Genomic DNA, 25,795 nt, shown 5'->3' with positions numbered 1-25,795 from the left:
TATCCATAGAAGGAGATGATTTTTTGTTGTTTTTTACACTATTTTTTATTCTCTTGTTAATTGTAGTATGATTCTAAAATTAATCATATCCACTTCATATAATTTTTACCTTTAGGTTTAGCTTTGTTGAAGTTAATTATATTATGTAAAGACAAAAATTAGATAAAAATATTTTACTAATAATTAATTTTCTATCATATATTATTCCAGTTACATATAAATTATTAGTGATTGATAATTTCATCATAAGTAAACTTTTCTTTAAAATTAAATATGCTATTTATTCATTGTTATCAAAAAGTAAACTAAAAGCTTCAATATTAATATCTTTGCTGCCAAAAATAATTGCGCTATATAAAAGTATTAATTATAATATTTTCAGGTCAGAGATGCTTTGCAGAGGATGGGAGCTCTCCTTCCAATGAACATTTTTCTTCGGCAAGAAATAGATAGACTTCAGAAAGTTATTAGGGCTGTTCAAACAACATTGGTTAATGTCAAATTGGCAATAGATGGCACTATTGTCATGTCCCATAATCTACGAATGTCATTGGATGCAATGTATGATGCTAGAATACCTGAAAGTTGGCAAAAGGTAGACTTATAATTTAAACTGTTTTCTTTAGAATATTCTTAGAATAGTTATTGCTTTGTAAAGGTAATAGCAATTAATTTTATGCCTCAGTATTTTACAAAATTTAGATCCCTTTTATATAGAATAGTTTTTAATAAATATTGCCATTTAAGCGCATCATGCCTAATTACATTTTTTGAAACTTAATTAATAGGAAAGATGAATTAATCTCTCATAGAATTATAAAAAGTAGAAATAAAATTTGTCTAATTGTCATTCTAATTGATAGTTCATAATTTAAAAATGAACATCCCAAAAAACAAAAAAGAAATAACAGTAATGAAGTGGTTCATAATAAATAATTTATAATATTTAAACGTAAGGTTTTCAGTTATAATACTTTAAATTTATAGGAGTATGAACAAAGTCTATGCCCTTTTTCATTTTTATCCTCAAGCCATTGTAAACAAAAAGAACTTTGATTTTTAAAACCGTTTTGATTCTTTTTGGATCAGATTACAAAAAATTAAATATCAGTATAACAAAAATGTTTAAATAGTTTCAATTTGATGGATTTAATTGATGAAAAACGGTGGCTTATATTTTAGGAGTAAGCTATGTGTGAATAAACCATCAGTATTTCTAAAAATGACTTTGAAGCAAAGATTTTATTTAGACCCTTTTTTTTTGTTTCTGAGGTATGGTTATATGACATCTTAGGCTTTTTTTACCTTAAGTTCTCTCAAATCATTAATTATATGCTTTAATTAATAATAAACAATAAACTTACATAGCTGTGGTTGAAACATTTTATCAATTGATGTTAATTAATTTTTTTTTTTAGTTATCATGGGAATCAGCTACTTTAGGATTTTGGTACACTGAACTTCTTGAAAGAGAAGTTCAATTTAAGAAGTGGTTACACCATGGAAGGCCTGTTGTATTTTGGATGACCGGATTTTTTAACCCTCAAGGTTTCTTAACTGCTATGAGACAGGTGAATTTATTATATAAAACTTATTTTTCATGTATAACAAGATCATAGATGTATTCTATATTGGTTGGAGAAAGATAGTCCGGGTGGTAGTCAATAAAAGTATCAAAATAGTAACAAAAAACTATTTATTGTTAACTGAGAAGTTGGTCGCAGAACGTCATTCTTATCAGCCCTAACAAAGCCCTTCAAATTGGGGCAAAACGTTGGTTAACAATAAATAGTTTTTTGTTACTATTTTGATAACTTTATTGACTGCCACCCGGACTATCTTCCTCCAATCTACTTCATATGGTCAACAATCTTCTTCCAGTATTCTATATTGGGATATTTAACTACTATTACTTAACAAATTTATGTTATAAGTACTACTTGTCTAAAACAAATGTCATTTCAAGTTTTAATTTGCAGGGGAACATTAAAACAAAACTAATATCAGCCTAAACTGTTGCTTTTTGCTTTCTCAACTTTATAAGGGGAGAAAGTTTGTTATTTAATACAATTGATATTTTGGAATCCTAAAAGAAGTGATTTTGAAATACTGTTCTGATTTTATCTCTGTCTGATTTTGAATCCCACTGAAAAGGAATTCTCTGAAATAATGTTCCACAAAATTGCAAGTTTGGGCATGCTCAGGGTGTTTGGTGCATAGTTGCACTGTCGTTTAACTTAATTTTTTGTTATTTTATATATTTCACTTTTTGGAGTGCTGAAGTTGCTTTAATACTAATTTAAGATATTGGCATTTTGAAATATTCTCATCCCCTTAAACTATTAGCCATTTTTGAATGAACTTTGTCAATACCACAAAATATTTTTTTTTAATCACATATAAATGACTCCCATCCACCTTTATTTGTCACCTACTGGCATGGTAGCAATTTATATGATAGGCCTTATCTGTTTTTTAGAGAGATGCTCTCCAATGCTAAGTCATACATTTATTTAAATCATCACCATCCTGAGCAGTTAATAGATTTTGGCTTCCTCCAGAGTCACCTTCTACCAGTTCCTGATTCCCAGAGGTCTTGCACCAGCACTAACATCATCTATCCATCTCAACTTCGGCCTTCCCACTTTTCTTGTTATCCAAGAAGATCAAATATCCATCTTCCATTCAGATTCCTCAAATGATTTATGGAAATAATGTTGAAAGCAATATTTTGGACTGCTAACAAGTTTTTGAAAACATGAAAGATTTAATTTAATTTAGGCAAAGTCTGGTATGGATAGATTTAACATATTATTATTTCATTAGTGAAGTAATATACAGAAATAATATCACAGTTTGTTGAGATAAGGGTTTTAGACAAGTAAAATTTTACACAATGGGAATTTTATTTATCAAGACTATATTAGCCTAAATGATATAATGGTAGTCTTATAAATAAACTTCTAGACCTTCTATAGATCCTATAGATCAGCTTTTCATAGTAAATTAGGAGTCCATGTAATTTTTCAATTAGTCTACTTTTAATATATGAAATATGTTGAGTCCTTGATGTATCCATTCGTGATAAGCATACAATTTTTTTTTTTTACTATGTATATCATAATTAAAAATTATTATGATTTTGGTTTTAGGAAGTAACTAGAGCTCATAAGGGTTGGGCTTTAGATTCTGTAGTTCTCCAAAATCTGATTACAAGGCATAACAAGGAAGATATACATGATGCTCCTCCTGAAGGTGTTTATGTTTATGGCTTATTTCTTGAAGGTGCTGGTTTAGACCGCAGATCAGGGAAACTAATAGAAAGCAAACCAAAGGTTTTATATGAACAAATGCCGGTAATATATATCTATGCAATAAACACAACTGCTGGGAAAGACCCAAAGCTGTATGAATGCCCAATTTATAGAAAACCACAGAGAACTGACCAGAAGTATGTTGGTTCGATTGATTTTGAAACTGATAATAACCCGAGGCATTGGACATTGAGAGGTGTTGCTTTGTTGTGCGACATTAAGTAAAGTTGTTATTCTAGTATAAAAGAGAACAAAAATATAATTGTTTATTACAAAATAGCATTACAAATATATCACAATAAATAATTAAGAACACAAGTAATGAACAGCTAGTACAAATTTTTTTTTTCTTATCACTTTATACATGAACTATACAACTATCTTTCTGAACTTAAAAAAACTACTAGTGAATCACATTTTCAATTTACAACACATATCCCAAGTCTGATGGTATTTAAATAGTTCATAAGACACATTAGTATTGAATGCCTTCTCATTTTAATTCTACCTAAGCCTTTCTGATTGACAATAGTTTTAGTTAAATTATCAAAACATAACACAAAATATGTATAACATTTGCGTCAAACTTAAAAATAATTAGTACAAATTGAAATAGAACTATTACACCCATCAATAGTTGATTTCTTCATTTTTGCTTTCCTTAGATTTAAATATTTTTGAATATAGTGCAAACTATGTTCTTATTTTCAAAATAATCTTGGTTTTTTTCTTTTTCTTTTACATTTTAGAAAATAATCCAATTGCAGATGGTGGTATATTATGAATGTTTATCAACTTAATTTTACAGACTTCAATCACACTTATACATACAATGGTTCACAATCACCAAACACTGTACACTGTTTACAGACACCTACATAGCTGGTCCTTTACTTAAGCACAAACAGGGCAGCACCTCCCATCGACTTTCTGTTGATTTTCACAATTAAGCTTGGCACACTGAATCCTCGTACAAGAAACCTGTACTCCCTGAAACATTAAAATTTTAACTTATTTTATTGTTATAATTATAAACTTGAAATGTTATATTAATTTAAATATTTTAAGAAAGTAACCTGAGTATAATTGTTACTATTGTAATTTATTTTTATGTTAATATGTAGATATTGAACAAGACTGTGATAGAAATGTTGAAATAATTATAAATATAATTTTACCTAATTATGGAAATATGGTAAGAAAATTGTATTTAAATAAAATAATACAGCTAGCTTGTATTTTCTATGATTCATTTAAAAAATAGTCACCTGGCATTCACATAAAGTACAACTATCCTTCTGCCAAGTGTCTCCGTCATGCCTTATATTCCCTTTGTTGTCACGGCACTTAGCAGTTAAACCTTTCATTCTCCTTTTAAGGGATTTCACTGTTTTTTGAAGCTCCTCTACCATGTTTTCTAATCCTTCCATTCGATCCTCCATTTCACCATCGACTAAACCTCTTCTACCTCTTGATGAAACATCATTTTCACAATCTAAATGTAAGAGGGTACAAATTTTACTAAAAGTTTTTCATTAAAAATATTTAGTATGTAGTAAATTTTACATTGGGGATAGGAACGAGGTCTAGAAAACTGCTGATACTGACTCCAAACAAGACTGAAATTTTTTTGCTGTGTGTACAGCTCCATGTAAAAGTTTAGATAGTTTTACATTAGAGTTCCGCTTGACTGCCCCTCTGAGTTAACCAGTGGTAAAAATAAAATAAATAAATGAAAACACCAAGTTCGGTTAAATAAAACAAAACAATGCACTTTGTTTATCTTTCTTGATATTTGAGTAGTATTATAAAATTTCTAATAAAAGTGCTACAAAATCCACTTTTAACCTGTTAACTGGGTATGACAAAATATTTTGAACACATTGAGTTTTATGTAGTTCTTATCTATTTAATAATAGTGTATTTATAAAAAATTTCATGTAGTAAAACGTGTTAACAAAAGTTTATTCCCCAGTTAACAGGTAAAGCATTATGGACTCCTCCTTTGCTTCAAGTCCAGGGTTAATGTTGGTCCTTATATGGTTTAATGTCTTGCTTAGTGGTTTGCAGACTTCTTTGGGTTGGAAATTACTGCTTTATATGGTTAAATATTAAATTTTGTAGTTAAATGGGCTATAGAAAAACAAAATTATTCAGGTGTTTGACATTATGTATCAAAAAATCTATTATTCTGGTACAAAAGATTTTGCCAAGATTTTTTATCAACCTGAAGTTAATGTTGATTAAGAAAAAAAATTATTGTTTATGTATCACTCTTTACTTTATTATTATCTGTAAATTAAAAAATTGGATAATATTGACTTCATTGATTTTTACAGATGATCATGAATGGCACTAATTCATTTTATATTGTTTTTCTTAAAATATCAAACTTAGCAGTTGCTAAGTACCTTAGTCAACTCTTTAATTGTATCTGTCTTAGTAACAAAATTAACTTTATTGAAATATAAAATTATTTTATTTTGTCTTACCTTCACACTCATACCAGAAACGTAAATCGATTTCTGGGAGTTCTTCACACTTTACATTTGAAGGTGATTGTCTTTCAGGTATAATAAAAACATTTGGAGAGATAGCTGTGATGTTGTCAGCATTATCACAAAGTATTCTGGCTAAAGAGCTTTGTTTGATCTGAGTCAGTTGTGCAGGTTTGAAGGTTGCTGGATTTTCATACCAAAACCTGTAATTTATTTTAATCATTGATAAATTTATTACTGACCATTTAATTCTATATTTTCTAAATATGTAGACTGTTTTATTAATTCAAACTGTAATGCAATCAAATAAATGTAGTTTGTTGGGTTTAAAACATTTAGATTCCCCAACTAAAGCAGGGTGGATGGTTTAAAACTGGTTTCCATTATATTCTGATCTAAGTGGATCTAGATTTAATCTGTAGTTAACCATAAGATATAAGTTAACCCTTAAATCAGTCATCGATTTACAACTGTTTTTGGCTAAAAGAGGCTGATCTAAGACAATAGGCATAATTGCATCCTCCAAAGTTTTTTTTTTTTTTATGAATATGATTTTTGTACCTATCTCCATCTCTTATTCTTCTGAACTGTTCAGTCAAAATGCATCGGAAAGTAGGGCCCATTTTCGCTCCTTCAATTTGATCTTCGAGAATACCACCAACGAAAATATCAATGTTTCCTTTAAAAAAAATAAATGAATAGAGAATATTAAATTAGAACATGTGTATATACGTATATATATTCATAAAATTAATAATATACATTTTTATAAACCTACTTGGATCCCCATACAACTTCTGTAATTTAGCCCTAATGTCTGGATCTGAAATTTCTGTTTTCAAATCATCAAAAGTTTCAGCTGAAGATAAATTGCATAATTTCCTGTAATCATTATAAAAAGGTATGCCATGATCTCTGCTCCGCTGGACATTCATGGAAGCCAGATCTAAAGCAACTGCGTGAAATGATGTGAACAGATGGTCAGTAAGCTCATTATTTAAATTCTGATTGGGCATTTTCTTTTTTGCTGGGGTTGCCCACATTCCCCTCATAAGGGCATCAACGCCTCCTTCCTCAATTATCCTCCAGGGAGAAAAGAATGCTTTTCCCAGAGGTAAATCACCCTTAACAAAAAAATTTTGAAAACAGCTTTGTAAATATTGTATCATAATAATCTTACATAATTTATGGATATAAAAACAAAAATTACTTCTGGAATTGTTTTGAAGTTACTATCAAGACGTGAGAGAACTGGGTTGATTAATGTATGACCGAATCTTAATGCTGAAGTCGCAAATTCATTTGAAATGCCTGGATCAATATTTGGATTATAGCCTTGATAACTACCTACTAATTCCAATCCTGAAAACAAATTACTTCCATGTTATTCAGATATTTGCTTTCAATAAACCTTCACTTAATTTAGTCTAATAATTTTACCTTTATCTCCTAAAACATGAGGAAGCCAATGTTGGAATGTGATGTGCTGCATTTGTGCTCCTACAATTTTACGAGCTTCGTGAAATATGGTATTTCCTGTCCAATGAGGATTAATTTTTTTTAGCTCAGTTGCTATTCTATTATGTTCTCTTAGCCAGATTGTATGCATAGCCACTAAACTAATCTATAAAATAAAATATAGCAATAATTATGAGAACTTCCATTGAATGAATAATGTAAAAACACAAAAATATCTTTTATCTAATTTGGCATTGATTGATTTACCATTTTTGTTAAATAATCTTCAAGAAAGAATAAATTAATAAAAACACTGATAATTTTGCATGTTAGTTTTACCTGATTTGAATATATTTATATTATCTACATAAAGATTCTGGGACTATGAGAGAGGGTAGGTCATTAGTAAGACAATGGACTACCAACCCGGGCTCGAATCTGGCTGTAGCAGATAATTTATTATTTTCTATAAATTGTTTTGGTTCAAAAACTTCCAAAGATGAATATAGTCTATTTTATATTTTTCTTCATTGTTGTACAACATTTAGGGACAATTGTCCCATATTTATGCACCTTTATTATTTGATTCTTTGTAGCTGTTGAGTCAGCCCTGTGGATTCTGGAGCCCTCCGGGGTTCATCCAGCCTCATAGTGGGTACTCTTAATTGGGTAAAAATCAAGCTGTCGAGCATTATTCAGACCAAATCACCTAGTTGCACAACCGTTGGTCTAGTAACTGTCTTGTACTTCCTTATAAAGTACTACACCCCTGATCCTTCATGGGTTGTAGTGGTACAGATTTAACTTTTAATTTAATTGCATACGAAAACACTAATGGAAAATCATGGTAACTTGATTTTATTTTTAAAAATGAGTAACAACAGTTTCTGATAGGCAATGGAAGTGATGGTAAAGTCAAAACAAGCTCTAACTAGTTCAAAATTGTTTTTGAAGAATATGCATAAAAAGTAAAGAATTGGCGATAACAAGATAAACTTTTTTCCAATGAACATTTGGGGAAAAGTATGTGACCTCGATATTTTCTGGTAGTATTCATATGTAGTTATTAATTATTGGTTTTAATTTGTTGTAACTACTATTATGATCAAAGTGTAAAAGTTAAGACTGTTGCCAGTTATATACACTATATCATACGCCAACAGCTAGAACTATACTTTTAAGCTAAATTAATATAAAGTTATGTATTACTACAGGGTTTGATATAAAGATTGAGGATCTCAATCTATATCCAATATCATTTTAAATCATGTTACTTTGACATAAGCACAACTTATTTTTGAAACATTGCATTTTGTAAAATAGGCTGCTTTATTAAAGCTATAGTGAATGAGAAAAATTTAATGTTGCTTTTAACGTTATTATTTTGTTACTTTGTATAAAGGTAGAAAAGTTAGGTTTTCCAGAATAAAGAGAAAAAAAAATCTCAAAAGCTTAAAATAATCAATGAAATTATAGCTTAATTTAAATTCATCTTCCTATCAAAATAAACCCCTAAAATTTTGTTCCATGTACAAATAACCTATAAGCATGTTTTAAATTCATTTTACATGTCTATATTAGCCAAAGATTGCCTCAAAATGCTGACCTGTTCATTCACTCTTATGTCTCCTGCTAAGAAACAACCTGCTTCATGTTCAGTTGGGTCCCTTCTGCAATCTACCTCTTGAAATCCAGCCAGGGGTAGCAATGGCTTCCCAGATTCAGTGTCTATCCCAACACGGAGTAGACCAAGATCCTGTGTATAATCTCTTAAGAGAATGCTCCTATTGTCATGAAAGCCATACACCTTAACAGACGAAATTTGATGGATTAAAATAACATTGTTAATACAAATAAAAAAAATTAAAAAAAAAAACACAAATACCTGGGTAGCGTCAATGAATGCTGTCAGCTGATTGATCTGCTCTCTTTGTTGGATTTTATTAAAGAATATAGAAGTCATACCTGAACCGCATATTGCACTGGATCTGATGAAATCCATGCACCTTCTGCTCTTTATTCTTGGATCATCATGGTCTGCCTATAAAGTGTGAGAAACAAACAATGAAAGTTGATTTGATAAACATTTTACCAAACAGTAACTATTATATTTTGAATTCACAAATTCTTATGAATAATCAACACAATACAGGAATTTACCTAATTTAATAAATTTATAAAAAAAAATTCTATGAGGAATTGTGCATAATTCTAAGAAATAGCTCTCTCTACCTTCAACATGAAAATAGCGTTAGGTGATTTTAATGCACAAATAGGAAAGGAGTCTTCTTCATGTCCACAATTGGAAGACAGTGTAAAAATCATGAAACAAATTACAAGTCTAATATAGTATATATAGTAATATTGAACTATTGATCAACTTTGCGGTGGCCAATGCACTTGTTATAAGTAAAATCTTTCCTAATAAAAGCAAACATAAGGAAAATTGGACTATACCAAATGGTGTTGCAACACAAATAGATCATATACAGATGTCATCCAGGTGCTTCAACTCAATAAACGAAGTCAGAGGACCAAATGTGAACTCAGACCAATATTTAGTTGTGGCAAAGATGAACCAAGCAGTGAGCTCTATAGGCAGTAAAAAGGTTCAAGTGGGACAGAACAAAGCTCAAAGAAGAGGAAATCAGAAACTCATTCTAGTCAAGTATTGAGTAAGAAGTGAGGAACATCCCTCCAGTTGAAGGAGAGAGAGAAATGGAAGAAGAGTGGGACCTCCTGAAGTAGGTCAAAGCAGATTCAACGGACCAGGATAGTCAAAAATGTAGAAGGATCACTAATACCTAGTTTGTAATAAAATTCAAAATTACAATTAAAATACCTAGTTTGTAACAAAATTCAACACTTCCGTTATCAGAAAAACTTCCCTCGGCTATCACTTTTCTCAAAACCATAAGAATTGACAAATCCGAAAACAATCATCCACCATGAACCTTCCAACATCCTAAAACTATTCTAGACCTGTCCAAATACTCGAAAAATAATACCAACCAGTTGAATATAAAGCCCACTTTTCTCGTCTAATTCAAAACATATCCGAATCCTTTAGAATCTGCACAGACGGATCTAAATCAGACCAATCAGCAGCACCATCCTTTGTAAATAATGACTCAATGTTCAAAATTAAACTCCACAAACTATGCAACATATTCACTGCCAAACTAAATGGAATAGCAGCAGCACTTCATTTCTGTTTGTCTTTGAACCACACCAACATAACAATAATTACAGACTCATTGAGCTCGTTAAACGGTTCAGGTTGTATGTATCCAGAGCATCCAAAAATTTCCTGCATCCATTTTTACTTAAACACTTTACACAATAAGGATATGTCAGTTACATTTATATGGGTCCCAAGCCATGTAGGAATCGCAAGGAATGAACTAGCCAATCACGCTGCAAGAGAAGCACTCGTGCTTCCGGGACGTGGTAAAGCAATTTTAACTCCATCAGAAATGAGCAAACCTCTTGGAAAGGAAGTCAATGATAAATGGCAATCTTTGTGGAATGAAAACCCAATGAGTAAATTAAAAATTATTAAAAAGGATGTCAAGCCCTGAGGTACCTCCAGTCGCAAATGCCGTAGAGAGGGGGTTGTACTGACCAGGCTGAGATTAGGTCTCAGGAGGCTCACCCACTCCTATCTTATTTCAAAAGGAACGCCTCCAAACTGCCAGTATTGCAACAACAATCTGACAATAAGCCATGTTTTCCAACAATGCCCATATTTCACACCACACGTGTGCACAAAAGTCCGTTGAATCGCGGCCATGTTGAGAAGATTCAAGTATTTTAAAAACTTTATTTTTACTTCCCATCATAATTGAAATTATATTTAAGAAAAAAATAGAAGTTAAGAATAAGTGTAAAAGAATAATATTCATAAAGAAAATCACATGCAAAAACTCAGAACTGTTGTGCTACAATTGATGTTCACTTTGAACATCGAGAGAAAGATCACGGTTCGTGAAATTCATTCCTTGCTTAAGCACGGGCGGGAAATGATGTTTCCTGGATGAGGAGGTCCTCATCATCTTTTGCCTAGTTGAAGGGAGATCTGGGGATAAGCAGTCTAGCTGGCCAAGAAAGTGCTTCATAGTGTCTGTTGTGCCAGTAATGAATGAATAAATTTGTATGTATAGTAAGTATTTATCTTGGTTAAGTCCTAATTATTTAATATCTAAAATAATTGGAAGTCCCTTTCATAAATCATGCATTTCTCTAGTAACAGTTGGCCCTCCATTTAGAAGTGAAGCTAAGTGACAGCAAGCAATGTTCTTTATATTATTATTATTAATTTATTGATACTTGCAACTGTACATAAAATACAACAAGTAGATTTGAAGTAAGATCATAATCATATGATAAAGATGAAGGCAATTAGAGAAACTACCCATTGGTAGCACTTTAAAAACATTTATACAATGTAAGGTCTCGAGGCCATCTTCTTTTCAGGCGCCTCTGAGAATTGTCAGTAATGAAAGAGGAAACAACGTTAGAAACTAATGGGTTTGAGTGGAGTTTATAATTGAAGGATTGATATCTGGTTCAGGCTAGATCGGTTACACAAAGAACATTAAGATCTTTATGGATGATTTTATTTATGACAAAGTCAGGAGCATTGATTTTATAAAGGATTTTGAATTGTAAGGATTGGATACAAGAGGAATTCTAAGGTTTAGTGGAGCCCCAAAGCTCAACTTCTATGTCCTGGTGGGCCATATTATTGTCATGTAGATCAATCTTTTGTAATGAATTGGAAGTTTAGACCATTTGTCTAGTAAGTGCTGTAATAGTCGAAATCTACCTGCAGTTTCCTGTCTTGTGTGAGGATTCCTATTCGTTTGTCCAGATATAGTTCAAGGTAGTGGATCTGTTCTATAGCGGTAAGAGCATCATTATTTAAGTATACTGTAGGGCAGTCAGCAGGTTTATGATGAAGAGTAAAGGTGATTTGATGGGATTCATTTTTATCCTCCAATTTCAGCACCATTCTTCGAGGGTTGTGATATGGGACTGGAAAGTTTGAAATGCTATCAAAGGGTTATTATTAATTGTGAGCACACATGTGTCATCAGCATACCTGGTGAGGATAGTGTTAGGATAGGTTGGGGATGTTAGATGTATAGACGTTGAGAAAGGAACGGATGATGAGAAAGTATGTAGGAGGTAGGAATTTACAAAGTTTGTAAAGCAGTCCCGGGTGTCAGACTTGATGAAAAGTCGGGTCTATATTGAAAAAGACTTCCGCGCAGTACATTCCTTGCTCCAAAGATGAGACAACGTCCGCAACATGATGACATTGCTGGATAGTGGAGTGGGATGTTCGGAATCCAAATTTTATTACAGGGATTATAGGATTTGAATCTAGGATGGGGTATAGGCATTTCTATATGAGTTTTTCGAGGATTTTGCCCATGATTGGTAATAAAGAGATATTACGGTAAGAGGATGGATGTTCAGACGGATTTTGGGGTTTGGGTATCATTTTGACTATAGATAATTTCCATGAGTCAAGAAAATATGTGGAACGGAGAACAGCATTATATATTTAGGTGAAGGATAGAATGGCTTTTCAAGGAAGAACTATAAGGATGTGGGATGTTATTAGGTCGTATTCAGGAGCTTTGGGGGTAAGTAATCTCAGAATGATGCTGGATATATCGGAAGGATGATATGCTTTAGATGGTAGGGTCATTTGGAGTGGGATATATTCTGCTTCAATACATTCAAGGTGAATTGGGTTAAGGATATCGGGATGCGGAATAAAGGTTTTAGAAAGGTGTTGTCCGATGGTTTTCGATTTTTGTTGGTCAGTTCTGGTCCAGGTTTGGGATTCAGTAAGAAGCGGATAGTTAAAATCTTTGAAATTCAGCAGCTGTTTTGTGGTTCTCCATGATTTGTCAGTAGTTGTAAGATTTTCAGTAAAGTTAACTAAGTTTTGAATTTTGTATTTTCTAATTTCTACTTTTAGATTTTTAGTCAATTTGGTATAATACGTTTTATCAGTTGGATATCTGGTCCTATGCCGCTTCGATCTTTCTCTGCGTTTTTCCCTTATTAAAATACGAATATGCTATGGTAGGTTAGTTTGTTTATTGTTATTAATTGTATTAGTCGAAGTGTTGTCATTTATACTTGTTCTTATTGATTCTGTGAGTTTTTCTATAGCTTCATTGATGTGTTGTTTTGTCTTTAGTTGAATGTTCAAGTCTAGTTTGTTTTTTTGAGTTGTATCTAAATCCATCCCAGTCAATTCTTCCTGTAAAGATTGGTAGCTTACAGTTAGTACAGCATCCACAGGATAGTAGACTTTTTTGTAATATTTGTGAGGGCCTTTATCTTGTGTGTTATCTATCTGTGTTATTCTCAATTCTGACAAAAATTAATAATAAAAAAACCTCCTAGTGACTAACCTCCATTGGGAAACATGGTGGTGTTGCTTTACAAGTCTTTTTACAATCCACTCCTTCCCAACTTTCTGCTGTTGTTGAGGGTATAGCATGGTCTAAGTCATGATCCAAAAACTGTCCCCACTGCATGACCATGTGTGAAATTCTATCATCTTGGGTAATGTTTTCTGTTCTGATTAATTCCAGTGAAACTGTCCTAGCATTGGGCAACAAAAAACCATTATAAAGACGGTTTTTATCCCAACCTATAAAATGGAACAGTTTTATACCAAAAAAAATTGTTAAAAAATATCGGTTATGGTTAAGTAAAGTAGTGTATTTTACATACCCACAGGATTACTAAAACCGTTTTCATATATAGGTTTTAATAACCTTCTGAATGCAGTATGAGCAGCTCCCCAATGAGGATGCTGTAAGTTGTTACATGTACCATCTATAGTACGATACTTATTATGAAAACATAAATCACTGCAATTAGCTTTTAGCTGTTCCATACAGCCTGACATCCTTGCAATCAATTGTAGTTGATCAGAAGTAAGAACGTCCTCATAGTGAAAATCTAACAAGAAAATCATTGTTAACAAATGAACAACCATACTAAGAAAGAATATTAAATAAATTATTATTTACTTATTTATTTATTTTTACCTTCAGTGCTATTAAAATGTATTCCACTTGCTATGTGTTTTCTAATATTAATTAATGTATTCTCATATATATCTGCAGCTCTTACGACAGATCTTGCTTTTTCATCAGGATATCTGTGTCAATTAACTTATTATTAAATAAATAACAAATTAAAATGTAAAAGAATACACTTTATGTAAAACAGTATGAATAACCTTAATACTCTCATTAAGAAGCTTGGAGATTGTGGAGATTTCTTTGAAAAAAAAGCTTCAATAGTTGAACTTACAGCTTTGTCAACAGTTTTCGTAGCATCTTCCAAAGCTGATAGCACTAAATTGTCTCCAATTCCAGATGAAATATCTATGAATTGATGAAAAATATGTATTTTTTTTTTTTAATTTAATAATTAATAGTTATCATAAAATATCATTTATTTAAAAAAAGAAATAAATTGAAATGTCTCCTATATCTGTCTAATTATTAATTTCCTTAACATGTTATGATGTTATTTAATTTAAAGAGCTGTTCTATAAATATGTACATAATCTGCTCTAGAAGTAAAGTGAAAATTAAAAACTAATACACATGTTTTGCAGTAAAATTATTTTATTCTAGCTAAGTTTTTTCAATTAAAAATTAAATTAATTTCAGTGCCAATAAAGTGTAGTCACGGTGTACATGGTTGTTTGTTTACATACCATAAGCATAAAAAAAAAAATATATTACTTCAATTCATGGAGCAAAAATATTACACTTTCCTTAAGATACAAATGTATATAAAAAATTCTACTTCCAAGTTTCTTAACCGTTCACAGCTCTGTTTTTATAAACAAAAACAATTTTATTTTAATTTTTTCCTCACAACTTCAAAACCGGAAATTGATTATATTCAATTATAGTTGGAAATGTGTGAAAGAATGTAGTCCAACCTAATGTGGACCAGAAAAATGGTCACAATATAAACATTTATGTGTTATTTGAATTAGGTATTTTTGCTTTTTTAATTTTATAAAAAAAATCTAAAAATAATTAGATTTTTTTAAAACTTCTGGAACAAATGTGAGGTAGTGAAGTTGAAATTGGTAATCAGTACTCTAAAAAACATAAATAACAAATTTTCTGAACTTCACCAAAATATTTTTCCAAAGACCCAATCTCTGCCCCGTTTGACTGGACTCTATAAGATAAAGTGAATGCATCTAAATGATAAGTGGGTTAAGAGCACTAAAATATTGTAAATTTACTCTTGTTTTATTTAGTATAGGTTAATGTGTAAAAAAAAAAAAAATATGGACAGTTGTCATTTTATGGAAAGAAAATTAAGTTTAAAAATAAGAAGATGGTCAGGGTTGCGGTAAAAAAAAAGAACAAATAGTTTATAACTATTTTCATGTTTGAACATTAAAATAGTTATAAACTATTTGTTCTTTTTTTTACCGCAACCCTGACCATCTTCTGAACATTAAAATAGTTATAAACTATTTGTTCTTTTTTTTTACTGCAAGCTTGACCATCTTCTTATATTTAAATTTTTACGGTCAACTATATATACATATATATAAAATTAAGTTTAGTTTTTCATATTTATTTTGGGCATATTTCCAGAAAAAATTGAGGTGTGAAACATAAAAATTGTGTTCAGCACCCTCAGAAATTTGGAATTGCAAAATACCAAAACATTTCAGGTAATGTTTTAAAACTTCAGACAACATATTTTCCAGATTTGTTGTTAAATTTGACAATTGTTTATCAAATGGAAGAACCTTGTAGATGTATCCCATTCTACTTATAATTCTTAATCGGTCCAAATAATAATGAACTAGAGGTGTTCCGTTTATATTGTAGCGAGTTAAATAATTTATATGATTATCTGAGTAAAAATTTAAACGTCTATAACAAAAAGAACTCATGCATGACCAGGAGGTATGAATTGATTTGATTTAATTTTTACAATTTTTTATCTCCCTCATTCATTGTTTTTTTGGCCCACTCTAATGTTTGTATAATGTTGATGTATAAATAATCTCTGCACTATTCATAAAGTTTCTTGATTGTTTGTATTTTCCAAACATGGTTGATGCAGAATTTAACTTAAAAAAACTAAGTTTTTTTTTTTTGTGTGTTTTTTTTAATTATTAACATGACTATTAGACTTAAAAACTGAACATCACAAAGGGATAAAACTTTCTAATAAAACTGGATAAATGATGATATGTAAGGTCTGTTGTTTTAGAGATTGGGAGATTATGTTGTTCAGTTATTTCTTGAAACTAAATATTCACTATGTATTAACACAAGGCAAGCCAGAAAGGACCTCCACTTTGAAAACGATGGTTACTACAACTTTTATTTTAAATTAAAAAAAATAATAATAAATTACATGTCAAAATAGAAGGTTGATTAAATGGTTCAATATATTTTATGGTTAAATGGTTGGATCAATATATATATTTTTTAATAAATAGAATTAAGAATATACTCTTAACATATTTTTACAAACAAGTGACTTAAATTACATGTTTTTTATTTTTTTAACAAGTAAGAAACAAATTTTAAATATATGAATGAATGAAAATATGAATACATATTTAAAATAATAACAATGTATTTTATATAATTTGGGAAAAACAATTATCTTACCTTCAACAGTAAGAGTTGCATGAACTGAAATTTCTCCATGTTCATTTGTTGCTGTGCACCTATAGATTCCACCATCAGATTGTGTAATATTGTAGATACGAAGACTTCCTACTGGAAACACCCTGATTAAAAATAAATAATAATTTCAAGTTCTTATGAGGAATATGATGAATATTTTTCCTGATCTGAACATAAAATACCTGTGGGTTTGATCAAGTTGAATGGGATCACCATTTTTAAACCACTGAATGGCAGGATATGGTTCTCCTTGGGCTTTGCAGGGAAGTTCAACTGAAGTACCCAAATGTGCTGCGATTGGATAGGGAGTATGAACAAATGTTGGGGCTCTTGGTCCATCGAGTCTTACTCTCACTTCACCATTCCCTTCTGCAGTTCCTAAAGTGCTCTGTGCTAAGCAGGTATAAAGCCCACCGTCACTTGAAGAAGCTCTTGTAATTGTAATTTCTGTGACTTAAACAAGACGAGTAACACATTAAATAATATATATTCTTATTGTTATTAATTTATAAATAAATTTAAAAAATAAGTAATGTAAAATAACTGATTTTAATTACAGCTGCATAGATACAATTTTACAGCTAAGATAAGAATAAAACATTCAATTTTATTTTAAAACTAAACAAATGGAATAAATTAGTGAAAATACAATTACTTACAATTCTCATTAAATTTTATCCTGTCACTTGGTTGAAGACTTGTGCCATTTTTGAACCATGTAATTGTTGGCTCTGGTTTACCCTTAGCTTCACATCGTAATTTAATTGTTTCTCCACTTTTAACATATTGACTTTCTGGGGGTACAGTTAGTCTTGGAGGAGCTATAAAGAAAAAATTATAATTGAATTCAGAGGTTAATATTTTATACTTACTTAGAAACATTAGATATAGAATACTTTTAAAAAATACAAGAATATGGATATCTTAAAAATATTCTTTGTACAAAACAATCAATGAAGTAAATTTTATCGACAATTAAAAATATTGCTCAGATTTTTTTTTAATTTTAAAGAAGGCATCTTCAATTATAACTAGTCACAAGCATATCAGTACCACTAATTGTATCATTTGTATTATATATCCTGGAGTAAAATTTTAATATCATCATAGTTGTTTTCAGATACAATTACTTTCAATAATTCTGTCATTATTCTATTTTATCTGTCATTGTAAAATGCAATCCAGTTTAAAATCTAATAGATAGGCCATTCTCCAAATTCAATGCAATGTAAAAATGTTTTTAACTACTACATAATTGTGTAGTTTACAAAATTTAAGTCTTATGTAATGTATTGATTTTATTGAGGACTAGGTAGTATTGCCTGGTCACCTTTCAGGATGAAATTTCTTTTTGTAAATGTATTAAATATTAGCCGGCATTTTCAATAACGTGCTGTGGAGTGACTGTAACCCGTGTGACAGAGGTAAACAATGTTATGATGATTGTAACTTTTTTTAGATCTACTGCGAAAGAAACTGGTGCCATTGACAATTTAAGTCAGAAACTCAACTTTGTGACAGGGCTAGGCAATGACAAAACTAGTTTTAAATATTTTATAACAACATAGCCATTTATTATTGGAACTTCAAAAGATAAAGAAAATGTTCTAATGAAGGAATAACAAAAACAAAAATCATTCACATTTATCATTTTTAAAAAGTCCTATAACTGAAATAACATAAAAATTTGGCAATGACCCATGATGGTATTGGCAATGTCACAGATGGTATTAGGGAGTGCAGTGGCCATAGGGTAAAGCGCGTGGCTACTAACTCTAAGGATCCAAGTTCAAATCTGGCTGGGCAGAAAATTGTTTTCTGTTACACTGTAGTCGTGAGTCAACTCCTGTGGGTTCTTGAAGCCCTCTTGGAGTCCACCCAGCCTCTTAACTTGGGTACCCTTAATTGGGTAAAAATCTGCCGGTTGAGCGTGATTCTGACCAAATCACTTCCTTGCACAACTGCTGGTATAGTAACAGTACTTCTTTACAAAGTACTGAACCTTTGACCCTTCATGGGTTGCAGCAGATTTAAACATGATGGTATTGGCAATGACAATAAATGTTTTTACTAATTTTTTATTCATACTTTTTCATTATAGTACCATACATTTGAATCCAACTTGGGAAATTCATTTTTAACCCTACAGAGAAATCTTTACTACTACAGAAATCAAACATTAGCTAAATTTCTTACCAGTTACAGTTAACTGAGCTTTTGCTTCTAGTCTTCCATTTGAAGTTTCAACAATACAAGTGTAGCTTGCAGCATCTTCAGGTGTTACAGATTGTAGGGTGAGGGTTCCTTCTGCAGAAACAGGCAGTGAGACTGGTGTACCATTTCGAACCCAAGTTGCTTGACCACCACTCACAGAACATTCAAGTTGGACTGTATCCCCTTCGCTTGCTACTTGGTCTTTTGGTTTACGATTCCACTCAGCTACTCCTTTAAATATTTGAAATTTCACTAATATAATTACGTTTAAATTAATAAATAATAGGAATAACAGACATTTCATGTCTTTTATTCCTTATTAATTATTTTTAAAAACGTTATTTTGCATGAATTATTCCTTATTTACTAAAAATTCTATTAGTAATAATATTTTTATTTTATTTTAAAGAATTTTATCTTTAAGATCAATTATCTTTATTATCTAAATTTCATATAAAATTAATAAATTATATAATACATCAGTTTAAGTAAAGAAAGAAAATAATGTTTTATTTATTTAAGCAATGAGATCCTTTAAAAACATTACTAAGACATATTTGATTACATGATTAATATAATTAAGAACACACTAGTTTTAGGGTATGAGCTGAAGAGAAAGGACATGGATAATACTGCAAGATGAAGGAAAGGCAATGAGTTGGAACATAATTAACATGTACATATAAAAAAGAGAGGGCACTTATTGAGCACCATATCATATTGACAGAAGTTTATAAGGACGATTCACAGGGGTCGAACTGGTACCAATCCTAGAGATGATATTGAAATATATATTAGACATAATAACCTCTTCATTATAATGTTTTGTTTTTGTAGGCAAATTATCTATTTGTTTTGTTTGAAAAAAAAATACCATACATTTATTAAATTAATGACATTTTTTTTTATGCTCTAATCAGTTCATTCTCAGTTTTAAAAAAAAATATATATATATATATTTCAAAATAAATTAATAGTATATACCTGAAGCTTGATGAAAGAGAGTTTTAGCAGCTTGAGACTTTGTAACCCCACTAGGTGACTTTACCATACATTCATATACACCCATGTCTGAATCTGTCATGGATGATACAATGAGGGTGCCGTCTTCTTTTATGGAATACTTTGGATTTGATGTGTCAATTTCATTGCTGCAAAATTTATCACATAGTATATTAATAATAATTATAAATATTTGAATTATGTTGAATAGTAAAATTGAAAAACAGGCTTTCACAGGTGAATATCAACAGTTCTCAGTGGAAAATTTTTTTGAAGGAATGGATTACAGCTGTTGGCTTTTGCCAGCATGCTCACATAAGGGTGCTGATGATCTCTGAGTACAGTTTTTACTCCTACAGGTTATTAAATTTTCAATATTACTTTGAGAAAAACCTGTGGCAGTAATATATTTTCTCGTAATTATTGAAATTGACCATTGAGTTTAATTCAAATCATTATGAACTTTAAAAATATCAATCAACCCTAATATTATGAAATAGAGATGGTACCAGAGGGGAGGAAGTGCCCCACACCCAAACAGAAATTAACTAATTGACTTATACATAGTTTTGAGGGGCTCTCAGGTCCCCCCTGTCTAGTCAGATAAATAACAACACATTTTATATGATTTGTACTTAACAATAGCAGTTATTGGTTTTCCTTCACACATTTGATCTATACTCATCTTCTAAATTTCTAAATCCGCGAAATTAATTCAACACTTCTTTACCATTACAATATTTTTGACTGTAGGATTTTTGGTTTACAACTGGAAACCATGTTTCGGCAAGTTGCCACTTGATAATACAATAGAATTATTTAAGTTTTAGTTTCACGGAATATGTTAAAGGTTTTAGATACAGTGGTGCATCTAGACATTGCAGTGTATTGGGCAATGAAATGTTGTGGAGCTCTGGTCCATAGGATGTTGGTATGCTGGAAGGCTGCCAGGAAATTTCTGAAGTATGGAATACCCCTATTTAGGACTTTTTTATAATATAATTTAGAATAAGAAGATTGTTGATTGTATTAAAAATTAAAAATATTGTTGAATGTATTCAAAAATACAAAAATCGAAAGTAGGTTTCAGTAAAGGAGACCAAATAAATTTTGTATAGGAAAAATAAATTCAGATTCGTTCTTAGCATATTAGTTAGTTTTTCAGAAATTAAGGCGTAAAACTTAGAGGTCATCAACACCAAAGCATATTTTAAAACCCTCTAATACGCATTTTCATGCAAATTAAAAAGTATACATTTTTGGATTGACTTAATGAAGGATATATTTTTTCTGCAGATCTTCTTGTTCACTAAATAAATTCATAACTAATCACAATTTTATCCTAATCTAACGTAACTACGACCGTTGGAAAGCTGAATTTCTGCTCTTTCAGCACATATCAATATCTTTTAGGGTTTTCGCCTTATGTAGGAGAAAAAGTTTCGACAAAATCTTCTTGAGATATTTGACGAATATCAACTTTATTTCTCCATAAAAAACATTTTATTCCACTTTGCAAGTTCCGTCGGACTAAATCATTTTATTACTGCGCTAATAATTTAGCAAATGGGGATAATAATATACCAGTCGACTTGTTTTATGGTACTGAGTGACAAAAAAGTATTGTCAATTGATTAAAATAAACACTTAATTAAAAAAAATCGCTTTCTATATAGTACGCAAATTCATTATTATTATTTGTTTTTTAATTACTTAGAATACAATAATTTACTCATATTCTGCCATATATATTTTAGAAAATAGACAAAATATTTTTTATTTTTATGAAATTTCATATTTAATGGTTTTTGTTAAAAAAAAAAATTGTAATGGTTTAAAAAAAAATGTTTAACCTACAATATAGGGAGTGATTTCTTTTTCTTTTTTTGTGATTTAGTTTGCATTTTAACTCATTTAGTTTATCAGACCTCAAAAAATCCTTAAAAATAAATTTTGATAGAAATTGAGAAATATTTTTTCTCAAAATTCTTGCCTTACTGGGGACCTTCAACAAAATCGAGGAGACCCCAGGATTTTGTTTCGGAAAATACAAAAAGTGCAGTATCTTCACCTTGATGATTATTATTACACTTACGCTCATTTAATACAATCAACAAGCTTGTGCTCTTATTTTACACGAAAAAACAAATCGATTGGTACATAATAACTACTAACATGTAGACCTAATCCGGCATACTATGATAATAAGAAGTTCTAAAATTATGTAATGGGTGATCCCATATGCTCTACATGTAAGTTCATTTTTAGAAAGCCAATGGGTGAAGGAAATTACTAGTCCTTTAATATTTATTTCATGAAATAAATCTAATACAAGAGTGATTAGATTGTGAATATGTCAAAACGAAATGTTATTTTCACAATAGGTATGGTGAAAGCGTCTTCAAAAACAAACATCACCATCTGTTTGATCCAGTGGGTCAGAACTAAAGTCATTAATCACCCAGGATCCAGCCCACCGATCCTCACCCTGATAAATAACAAAACATTTTATATGATCTGCACTTAGCAATGGCAGTTATTCGCTATCTTTCACAAATATGATATAATCGTCTTCTAAATTTTTAAATTCACAAAATTAATTCAACACTTCTTTCCCAATTCAAAAAATCATTAAAAATGAATTTTGATAGAAATCGAAACATAATTAATACTCATAATTTTTGCTGTCTAAACTGCACACAACAAACAACACAAAGTTTACCTTCGTAAACAAATTAGAACCGGAGACTATAAAATAAACGTTCGAGAAATTTTTCTTCATTTGAGACTGCCTTTTCTCCAATATAAAGGCAATCATATATCAATAAACCTAAACGAAAATGATATGGGTTGAAAAAACAAAAATTCAGCTTTCCAACTGTTGTTGTTACGTGGGATTTGGATAAGATTGTGAGGAGTTATGAATTTGTGTTGAGAACAAGGGATATTGATACTTTATCCACCTATTCAGATATACCCGTCTCCCCGAAGATTACTGACGCCCCTGGGATACAAGTTTTAGATCCCAGAGGAACGGGATAAAAGAAATGTTACGGAACATCGCGAGCCTGGACACTCCCGTGCTGACAGCTTTGCTCAGACACTGTGTAGTGATTACGATATCATATTCATATATACTTTATTTTGAAATCTTGAAAGTGTGCTTAAGAAGCTTATACGGACTTTCACTGGTGAGCAGGAGATGGATGTAAACCACATGGCTTGTGTAATATATTTTCGAAATTTCGTATTTTATTTTCTAATCTTATTCCAACGAGTGTTTGTAGGTTTCTATAATTAATGTGTATCATTCCTTAGCAAACGAAAACGTCAATTTTATTTTTTATTTTTAATCTATCCATATTATGCAAGCCATATTGGTACCACTTACTCCTATCTCGCCATATATTGCGTCTATGTTTATTTTTACTTTTAATTTGAATTAAAACAGAAAGACGCGAGAAAGTTTCATTCGTGAGACAATTTTATGACTGCCCATTGTGAATATGTCTCGTAACGTGCTGTCTTTGACCGCAAAGTGACAGCCTCACGACTAAAGGTGCATATACATTTAGCAAACAAAAGTTATTAAGTCAGCAATGCGTTGGCGTTCGGTCTCTCATCCATGAAGATGTGTACAAACCAATCGAATCTTGGCCAACGGACGACAACCAACCGCCGTTGGCCGAGATTTGGTTTGGATGTACTTGCGACAAATCAGAGGCAACGAACTGGTTTGCATTAGTTGAGGTACGGACCTCTGGTGATGGAATTGGGCACCCTTTTCTCTTGGGCAAGCGTGTTCACAATTTGCCATCAAACTACAAATTCACACTAAATGAATAAATTGGTTGTCGTGCGTTGGCATAATGTGTATGCACCTTCGAATATTGGGTTGGGACGAAAGGGTTCGGGTACTAAAAGAGGAGGCCCTAGTACAGTTGTACTAGTTGCCCCTAGAACACAATAATCGACTATTAGTCATTAAATCAGTTGGTTCTCGTTGACCAAGATTTGTTTACGTGTTAAGCACACGTCTTAAGATGAACGAAACAGTTTCCAGTATCCTCAACTGTAGGTTTGAACTTACTCCATTTTTATCTAATTGAGCAACTAAAAACTAAAATATGTGAGGCATTTTGTAAGAGACTAAGCATTTCAAAAGCTTTTCTTGGCATCTAGCTCTGCACTGAGTATCTCTATGATTTCGAGTGTAATAATAAGCTACTCTGTTTTAATGTTTTCAAAATGTCTTGTCTTTGTCTTCTTGTGAACCAGTTAGCTCGAATCCACAAACTTTTCTGCTTTAATCGATAACAACCCTTCATTAAGAAAATTGTTTTCCCTAGTTTATTTAAGCGGGAGCTGAATGGATGTCGAGAATCATCTTCTTAATTGTAAATTTCCTTGAGTCAACATAAATACCAAAACGACTAAATAATATAACTTAGACTAATAGATAATTCTCTACGCCCTAACAGAGAACGATTTCCCCCTCCCCCAGCTAGTAGTCAAAGAAAACTACCCGTATTACAAAGAAATTGAAGAAGACTCTGGAAGGCCAGCGGACGACTGAGAGGCGCAGAAAATTGAACCTTCAAGCAGAAATTGTACTTATAAATCGATTTATTAGCAGTACTTCGATGCTACATGTGTAACATTGAACTACTGCTGCAAACCTGTATTGCTTACAAAACAGAGAAAGGTGGAAATAAATGAATGACTTGGACTAATACGAAAACAGGACAGCCGTTCGATACCGACTGATTGGCATATGTCAACATATATGTAACTAATTGTCTGAGAATCCAGTTCATTGAACATTTACAAGACAGTCGTGGAGAGATAAACGTATCCTTTAATCGCCCTTGGCTCCAGTGGGCCAGAGAACGTACACCCTATCAGTTTTATAGTAGCCTATTAAGTGTAAACATTTCATAATGGAGCTAGCTGATAAGGTCACTTCCCATCGCAGGGCCGCGGCGCATGGATGATGGATGTTTTCAATTTAGATGTCTGTCAGGGATCCCGTTCTGTTTAAAATACGGACAGGAGCAGTCGTTGCCTCGAGGAGTCTTTGTGCCGGCAGAACCGACTTCAATTTAAGGTCTAATTATTTTTTTTAATGCCATTTTCATTATAGGTCGGTTTCCTCATGTCAAGGGGATAAAAAAAAATAATAAAATAATTTTTATTTATAGAAGGAGACTTTTTAAGAGTTTCGGCGCCCTGTTATAACTACAAAAATATTTTATTTTTTTCCTATTTACTCTGCCTAGTCGCAAGAATATAAAATTTATACTTGTTTAAATTATGAGATGTGCATTGTCATGCTTTTTTATATTTTAACTTAACTATAGTTTGTTAAGAAATTGTCCGAAACTCTATAGTGTTTCAGTAAATCTCATTTATGCCTATTTACTGTCTAATATAATTGTCAAATTAACTATTTTGATAAACGAAAATTCCTTTTCATTATTTATATATATTCTTAAGCAAAAGGAGGATTTTACATGCGGAAATTTCTATGTCGAGATATACAATCTAAGTCGTATACGGTGAGAAATATTTTCAGAAAATATGGATT

The 25,795-nt window shown here is 31.3% G+C and overlaps 2 protein-coding genes across 2 annotated transcripts in view; one reads left to right on the top strand and one right to left on the bottom strand.

The window, feature by feature from the left end:
• Dhc1 (Dynein heavy chain 1) overlaps positions 1 to 3,539 on the top strand; it is a 51,597-nt gene extending 48,058 nt beyond the window's left edge. Inside the window, exons 56-58 of the mRNA XM_024360536.2 lie at positions 383 to 595; positions 1,419 to 1,571; positions 3,153 to 3,539. Of these exons, the coding sequence (XP_024216304.2) occupies positions 383 to 595; positions 1,419 to 1,571; positions 3,153 to 3,539 (753 nt within the window). The remainder of the gene's footprint in view (positions 1 to 382; positions 596 to 1,418; positions 1,572 to 3,152) is intronic.
• A 16-nt stretch (positions 3,540 to 3,555) lies between these two features.
• The window catches only part of Pxn (Peroxidasin), a gene marked incomplete at its 5' end in the record, with an annotated part of 71,197 nt that continues 48,957 nt past the window's right edge, over positions 3,556 to 25,795 (bottom strand). Inside the window, 18 exon segments of the mRNA XM_014436789.3 lie at positions 3,556 to 4,304; positions 4,583 to 4,809; positions 5,807 to 6,015; positions 6,374 to 6,491; positions 6,591 to 6,936; positions 7,023 to 7,174; positions 7,253 to 7,436; positions 8,877 to 9,077; positions 9,156 to 9,311; positions 13,708 to 13,949; positions 14,033 to 14,263; positions 14,353 to 14,465; positions 14,547 to 14,694; positions 16,975 to 17,096; positions 17,175 to 17,445; positions 17,652 to 17,813; positions 19,189 to 19,437; positions 20,191 to 20,357. Of these exon segments, the coding sequence (XP_014292275.2) occupies positions 4,209 to 4,304; positions 4,583 to 4,809; positions 5,807 to 6,015; positions 6,374 to 6,491; positions 6,591 to 6,936; positions 7,023 to 7,174; positions 7,253 to 7,436; positions 8,877 to 9,077; positions 9,156 to 9,311; positions 13,708 to 13,949; positions 14,033 to 14,263; positions 14,353 to 14,465; positions 14,547 to 14,694; positions 16,975 to 17,096; positions 17,175 to 17,445; positions 17,652 to 17,813; positions 19,189 to 19,437; positions 20,191 to 20,357 (3,394 nt within the window).

The sequence above is a fragment of the Halyomorpha halys genome, unplaced genomic scaffold (genome assembly GCF_000696795.3).
Source record: "Halyomorpha halys isolate HHAL.00 unplaced genomic scaffold, Hhal_1.1 Scaffold2091.1, whole genome shotgun sequence".
In the NCBI taxonomy this organism is placed as follows: Eukaryota; Metazoa; Arthropoda; class Insecta; order Hemiptera; family Pentatomidae; genus Halyomorpha; species Halyomorpha halys.
Note: the sequence above shows the minus strand (reverse complement) of the source record. Positions and strands in the feature narration are given on the sequence as shown.